The sequence below is a fragment of the Phalaenopsis equestris genome, unplaced genomic scaffold, assembly GCF_001263595.1.
Source record: "Phalaenopsis equestris unplaced genomic scaffold, ASM126359v1 Scaffold000022, whole genome shotgun sequence".
NCBI lineage: Eukaryota > Viridiplantae > Streptophyta > Magnoliopsida > Asparagales > Orchidaceae > Phalaenopsis > Phalaenopsis equestris.
The window spans coordinates 659,876-667,375 of record NW_018164464.1 but is presented as its reverse complement, the minus strand read 5'-3'; the positions used below and the strand labels follow the sequence as shown (position 1 = coordinate 667,375).

The 7,500-nt window shown below is 34.2% G+C and overlaps 1 protein-coding gene across 1 annotated transcript; it reads left to right on the top strand.

Annotated features, from left to right (window-relative positions):
- The first annotated feature begins 660 nt into the window (after positions 1–660).
- LOC110018466 (early nodulin-like protein 2) lies at positions 661–1,503 on the top strand. The gene is made up of 2 exons (XM_020715788.1): positions 661–882; positions 954–1,503. The coding sequence occupies exons 1-2, from the start codon at positions 720–722 to the stop codon at positions 1,310–1,312; spliced, it is 522 nt and encodes a 173-aa protein (XP_020571447.1). The 5' UTR covers positions 661–719; the 3' UTR covers positions 1,313–1,503.
- The last annotated feature ends 5,997 nt before the right edge of the window (positions 1,504–7,500 follow it).

Sequence of the window (7,500 nt, the reverse complement as noted above, 5' to 3'; positions counted from 1 at the left end):
AAATCTAACTCATAATTTTTCATATTTATAATTATACATAATACTTTGGTGTCATAACTTTATGCATAAAAAATTGACAATTTAAGTACTATGGATAAAAATTGTGGTGTTGCATGCAAATTAGAAGGGAAGAAAAATATAAAATAACATAAATAATTAGGTAAAAATAAAAATTGATGCATGATATATCTTTACATTACAATGCTATAAATTTTTTTTTTGTTTTAATTTACAAATAAATACAAAAAATAAAAAGAATTTCTATGAAATATTTTATAATATATATAAAAAGCATCTTTTACAAATCTATCCTCATGAACATTAAGGTAGGATGTCATGATCCAATTATTTTTTTTCACAATAATATATTTCAAATTACACCCATCCAATAATTATTTAATTAAATATTTATATTATAATATCTCATCCATCACTTATTCTTAACTTTTGCTCTAACATTCTACCGTTGGAACTCAAACGTGACCCCAAACAACGCCACAACGTAACGGAAATCACTTAATACACCGCGGGCAGCACGGCGAACACAGTACTCCGCGGTTCACCACACCGTCCAACGGTAACCTCGCGTACCACCTATAAATACGAAGAAACAATCCCTCACCAAAATCATCTTCCTCCTATCCTATCTCTGAGACATAACAGAAAGCTATAAGCTACCAATCTGTATAATTTCTTATATTTCTTCTTCTTCCTTAGCTATGGATCGTCTTCTTCTCCTCGCCGGAGTTCTGCTGAGCTTGTTCTCCATGTCCTTCGCCTATGATTTCTACGTCGGCGGAAAACAGGGATGGGTGGTTAAACCAGACGAAAGCTACAATATTTGGGCTGCAAAAATGAGATTTCAAGTAAACGATAAGCTTGGTAATGATTAATTCTGTTCTAAACCCTCTTAATCACAAAGATTATGTGTTCATAATCCTCTGTTTCTGTAGTTTTTTGGTATAAGAAAGGAGGGGACTCTGTTCTTCAAGTGAAGAAGAAGGATTACGATTCCTGCAACAGTAGCAATCCTATTAAGAAGTTTGATAATGGTGATACTGTTTTCATGCTGGATCGATCCGGGCCATTTTACTTTATTAGTGGGGAGGGTGATCACTGCACGCAGGGACAGAAGCTTGATGTTGTTGTAATGGCGATTAGGGTTCCACCCACAGCTTCTCCGGCTCCGGCGGCGAATTCGGTGTCTCCTACGACTCCGCCAGCTACGCCTTCGTCGGCGATTGGAGCGTCTGTTTCGAGAATTTGTTATGGCGTTTTAGGTCTGTTGATGGGGGTGATGGTGTTTGGTTAGTCATTTGGAGGGTTGGTGATCATTTTAGGGTTTTTCATTCATATTTTTTTTCTTTTTGTTGTGGGAATGTGTTGTCTCTTTTGTTTTTGAAAATGGGGAAGAATAGGAGCTTATTTGGAATGCTTGATTGTGTTTTGGTATGTTGTTTTGTATTATGTAACAGTTGTAATTAATGGGGGGTTTTATGATAGTTTGGCATGGGCTATTTGGTTATTGGAATCTCTTTTTCTTTGTTTTTTTTCTTAGTTTATAAACCTTAGGTTACACACATTTATATAAATATTTACATTTAGGGTGCATGTAAATATATATGTTTCAATGTTAGATATTTATATCAATACATAAAACTTTTTTGATATGTTTGTAAATGCCCCGTCATTAAATTATTATTAATGAAGGGCCATTTACATACATATCACACAACTTTTTGTGTATTTATATACATAACTAACACACACACACATATACATAACTAACACACACACACACACACACACTACACACACACACACACACACACACCAGGGGGAATCGAACCGTTGACTAGAGTGGACTTACAACTAACAAGCAGATGCCCGACCAACTAATCTGAGCACAAGACACACACACACACACACAGATATATATACATATATAAAATCTTTTGGGGCATTTACATTCATTCCACACAATTTTTATCTATTTACACGTACAACATCTTTAGTTTCATATTTACTTGTATAAATCTCAAATCTATGCTAGAACACGAACATGTTGTTATTACTACTTTCTTAAGAAGTAAAATACACTTTTTAATGCACGTGTTTACGACACCAAAACATTTTAATCATATATATCAAACTTTAGGTACTCTTATAGAAACATAAGAATTGTTTTGTAATGCATTTAAAATTTTGTTTTTTTAAATTTGAAAAACACTTTTTTTTATATTTATTTATGACATTATATATACTATTCTATATTTCTAACGGCTAAACTTTGCTTTACAAAATTTATGAAAATGACGTGCATGGCACGCAGCTCGCATGGAGTCCATTAAATTAATTACAGCCTTGCCCTCAAAATCGTGTCAGCAAGGACGTCAAGAAAATTACAACTAGGGACGACTTTTGACAAGGACTCCACTAATTTTATTTTTAAAATATTTAAATCATAAATTCAATATTTGCATCTAAATTTAGGTGTTAAATATTTAAATATATATGAATTATGTGGTATGTATATAAATGGCCACTTTCATTTTTATATGGCAAGAGAGATTAGCTCATTTTTAGGATCTATCCAAAAAACATTAATGAATTGTTATAGATAAATAATAGATTATCATTTATGTGTAAAACTTGCACGCCATAAAATATTAGTTATTGTGTAAAAAAAATTAAGGGAGGTCGATTCAATTCTTCATAAATGAAATTTATATATCATTCAAATTAAGTCATTAAATATATTTATAACTTAGAAGTTGGGGTGCAAATGAGCTAAGGCCCTTGGCTCAGCTCCTGCTCGGCTTGTTCAAAAATATCATTGTTCGTATTTGACTCATTTGCTTAGTGAGCCGAACACGAGTTATTCACGAACAAAAAACCATTATGACAACCCCAATCATGTATGTAGTCCTTAGGGGTGTAAACGAGCCGAGCTTGAACGAGTCAGACTCCGCCAAATCAAGTCTGGGCTCAATTAAATTATTTTAAAATAATACTCATTATCTATATATATATATATTTCAAGCCAAAACAAACCGAACATGATTGGGCAAAATTTTGGTTCTATTTGGCTCGTTTTTATACGAAGCTCAAAAAAAAAAATTCTTTGTGTTTGGCTCATTTACGTGGCGAAAGAGTCAAACACGAGCAACTTAAAAGTCGAACATGAGCTGTTTGCAAACAACGAAGACCTACTTAGAACAATACATATATTTTACAGTATAGAGAAATTGATTAACTTAATTTTAATTTCGTTAAATTAATTTAAAAATCAAGGCGTTTAAACTTTTTATATCTGTTAACAATATATAATATTTCACTTTTTTTAAATAAACTTTTTGTCATTATTAGCTTTATATGGAAATTATGTTTGTAAAGTTTTTAATTATTTAAAGATAGAAAAAATATTACGTATTAATTTTTCGACATTTGATTTACATATTTTTCCTTATTTAATTAACTCTTGCAAAAAAAAAAAAAAAGAAAAAAAGTGATGCTGATGCACAAGTATAACGTGCCACGTGGCAGCACGGTTTAATATTTTTAAATAATATTTTATTTATATAAAAAAAAGTCAAATAATCAAATATTTTATTTTTATATTTATGGATTTCACTTCATCTTATTCTTTGAATTTATGTTAAATTAATAAACAAAACAGAGTATGTTGTTTTATTTTATTTTTTATTTATTTATTTTTCCATTTGGTTGTTTGAGAACGTGATTCTAATATGGGCCAGTTCGGCCCTATTCAGCCCAATTATAAAATCTCTTCCATTCAGAACAAATAGGGGTCTAGCGAGCCCAGGCTCAACTCATGCTCGACTCATTTATATTTCACCATCAAAAAGTGTGTTCGTGTTCGGCTCGTTTGCTTAGCGAGCTTTGACGAGTCGTTCACGAACAAATAGTGGTTTTGACGACCCTAATCAGGTAGCCATAAGATGTTAAAGATTGGGGTAAGATTTAAAAATTATTGTTTATATTAAAACATCATTGGAATCTAATTTAATATTTTTTATTCTATTTTCTTAATTAATGCTTATAATTGATTATAAATCTTTATAGCCTTGTAGTCAATTAAATTTTTTAAAAATACTACTCATCAAAGATATATATAATTGATTAATAGTATATCGAGCCAAAACGAGCCAAACACGAACGAACAAATCTTTGTTCGTGTTGTTCATGTTCGGCTCGTTAACTTAGCGAACGAGCCGAGCACGAGCTGTTCGAGAACAATTAGCCATTTTGACAGCCCTACATACCACGAAATTCTTATGTATTTATATATATATGTAACACCTAAACTTTAATGTTTACATGATACATACCACCTTGCCTGTGCATGAAAATATGTTTCTGTTTTTTAAAAGTTAAAATAGTGGTATTTTTGACGTGATATAAAAGATTTGGGTATAAATGTAAAGAAGTAAAGTTTAAGTGTTAGATATGTTTGTACATAAGAATTGAATGGTGTGCATGTAAAAGCCCCCCACCAAACCAAACAAAAGATGATTTCATCATTTGGGCAAGGATTTTAAAAAGTTGCATTTGAATACATACCACATAATTTCTTTGTATTTACACATCTAACATCCAAACATTGAGTTCTACATCCATAACTCTATTACTATCTTTCAAAAAAATGAAATACACCTTGTCATGTATAGGCAAACTGATATAAATATAAAAAATCAAAGTTTAAAAGTTAGATATGTAAATACTTGAGGAATTATGTGATATGTAATGTAATTTCTCCTTCAAAAAATATTGGAGGCATGATGATATGTTGATAATGCAAACAGTCAAGATTCAAGTTATATGCATGAAATACGACATTTATCTCTCCTCCATGCAGAATTCAGCCAACCAAAGTGACGACGAAAATGATGATATCGGTGACGACGACTCTTCCTCAGTTGTGTCCGAGACAACGAGCGCCGGGTCGAACCCAATGGCTCAAGATTCATCCCATGAGGTCGGCAAAAAGATCCTTGTAGATAACTTCGAGCCCAAAAACATCGAATATTGGCTCCATCATCCCGGCTACGATGCTCCCATATCATGGGAGAGTGGAAGCCCCCCCAAATCATTGGAATCATCTCACAATGAGGCCAAAATCATCGTCGAAACTCACGGAAAGATCCATGGCGACTTTCACAAACATGGCATAGTGATTAAACCTAAGGGTCCCAAAAATAATGAGTTCTCCTCTGGAGAACTGGAGAGACCCATGAAAGGTGGTCGTGTTAGGGAGAGAGCTGTAAATATAATGAAGCATGCGGGGAAGTCTGCGCATAAGTTGAAGGTTGCGCTGAAGAGAAAGGTTCATAGGAAGTTTAGGGAAGAAGATGAAGCAGACAGCAACTGGTCTGATGTTTCATTCAGATCTAATTCATCTATGGAGCCTAAAAATTAAAAATTTATTTACTGGTTGCTTGGTTTGATTTCATTTTGTAAATTTTGGTAGGGTTTAGGGGCTGCATTGTACATTTCTAACAATTTTTTGACACCTTTTGTTTGGACTTTGTATCTATTTTAAAGATAAAGATTTCAAATTTATTATATGTTTGACTGTATTGTATATTAAGTTTTTTTTTTTTTAAACGAGCCAGCTCACGAGTTAACGAGTCAAATTGGGGCTAGTTTGAGCTTTTAGATTGTTAGCTCATCGAGCTCAGTTCACGAGCCAATTATCGAGCCGAGCTTGAACTGGTTCATGAGTTGGCTCGACTCACTTATAAATTGGTGAAGATGATCCACAGTACCACACGAGCTGTTATGATTTAAACTTAGATATAAATAATAATAATATATCATTATATAAATAATTATATGATTTTTTTTTTATTTCGAGCTATAAAGAACCAAACACGCGAACAAAGAATTGATCGTTCGGGTTGTTTACATAAAGAACAAGTCGGACACGAGCTACTTAACGAGCGGAACACGAGCTGTTCACGAATAAAAGCCCTACTCACGGATCTGCTATATGTTCATATTATGGGTAATCAATTAGCCAAATAAGCTGAACAAGATTGCACGTTTTTACACATATTTACTAATATTTTTCGATAAAATACAAGGAAAATTACGTACACACCACATAATTTTTACGTATTTATATATCGAGCGCCCAAAATTTAATAGTCGAACTTATAAAATCTCGGTGTCTCATAAATCTATACAAGAAAAGATATGTCTCACTTCTAAAAATATAGTGATTGTGATAATTTTTATTTGATGTTAAAGAATGGAGTGGTATATAGGTAAATATACATGTTTATAGGGCAAAAATTACGGCGCGAATCTCAAAAGAATCGAAAGATCAAGAACGGAGACCCAGGCAATCGAAGTTTGGCTGACCCACACGAATCGATCCACCAATATACCTGAAGATCAACAAATGTAGTGATCGGCATACCCATAGGGCACGAAGACGCGATCGAGCGATCGAAGGACTTTCATCAATTGATTGAACCCCCCTGACGCGATCAACTTAACCAATCGTCCCATGATTTCGCGCGGCCGCCAAATATCATATTTTTGTGTTGTAATGTAATTCTCATCCAACAGAATTTAGTTACTGGGGCAGTTATCATAACCACACCCACCTTTTTATAACTATATTTTAAAGGCCCTATAAATAGGCGGTACTCGCATGAATAAAGACAGAATGTTTCTCTCGCTCACTCTCTATCTCTATCTCTTTCTTTCTTCTCCTCTCAGTTCTAACTCTCAGGGTGTGTTTCTCGAATGACAATTTTACGAGTCAACAAAATGCCAAGAGTTTACATATGTAAATACATGAGAATTGTGGGGGCATGTACGTAAATGTGTCATATTAATATGAGTGCATTCTAAATGAGCCCAGACCCAAATCCAGTGCAGTTCTCGTGACCATGATTCTAAAACACCATTAAAAAGCATAATAAATTCCCAAAGGCCATAAAAGTCACGGGCTATTACAGAGAGACGACGCACTCACGAGCAGTGAAGATTCGGAGGAGCTCCAAAATGTCTCATTTCCTCCTCCTTTTCTTCTTCTTCTTCCTCCTGCTCTTATTGAGCTCAGGCGGCCGTGGGCAAGAGAGGGTCCGCTCGCCGGCACGGCCACGGCAGCTCTCGCCGGACTACTACCAGAAATCATGCCCTCAGGTGGAGAATCTCGTCGGCTCCGTCACCTCTCTTCGCCATACATCTCACCCCTCCTCCGGCCCTGCCACCATTCGCCTCTTCTTCCATGACTGCTTCCTCCAAGTACTCTACTTTCGCTCTCTTTTGTGTTGGATATGTAAATATATGAAAATTGGGTGGTATGGAGGTAAATATCAAGGTTTAGGTGTCATAAATAAGCTCTTGCATGAAAATGTATATTCACTTTTAAAAAAAGGAAAGCAATAGTATGTTTTTTGATGTGATATTATAGAAAAGATTGGAGTGTTAGGCATGTAAATATGAAGTTTTAGGTGTTAAATA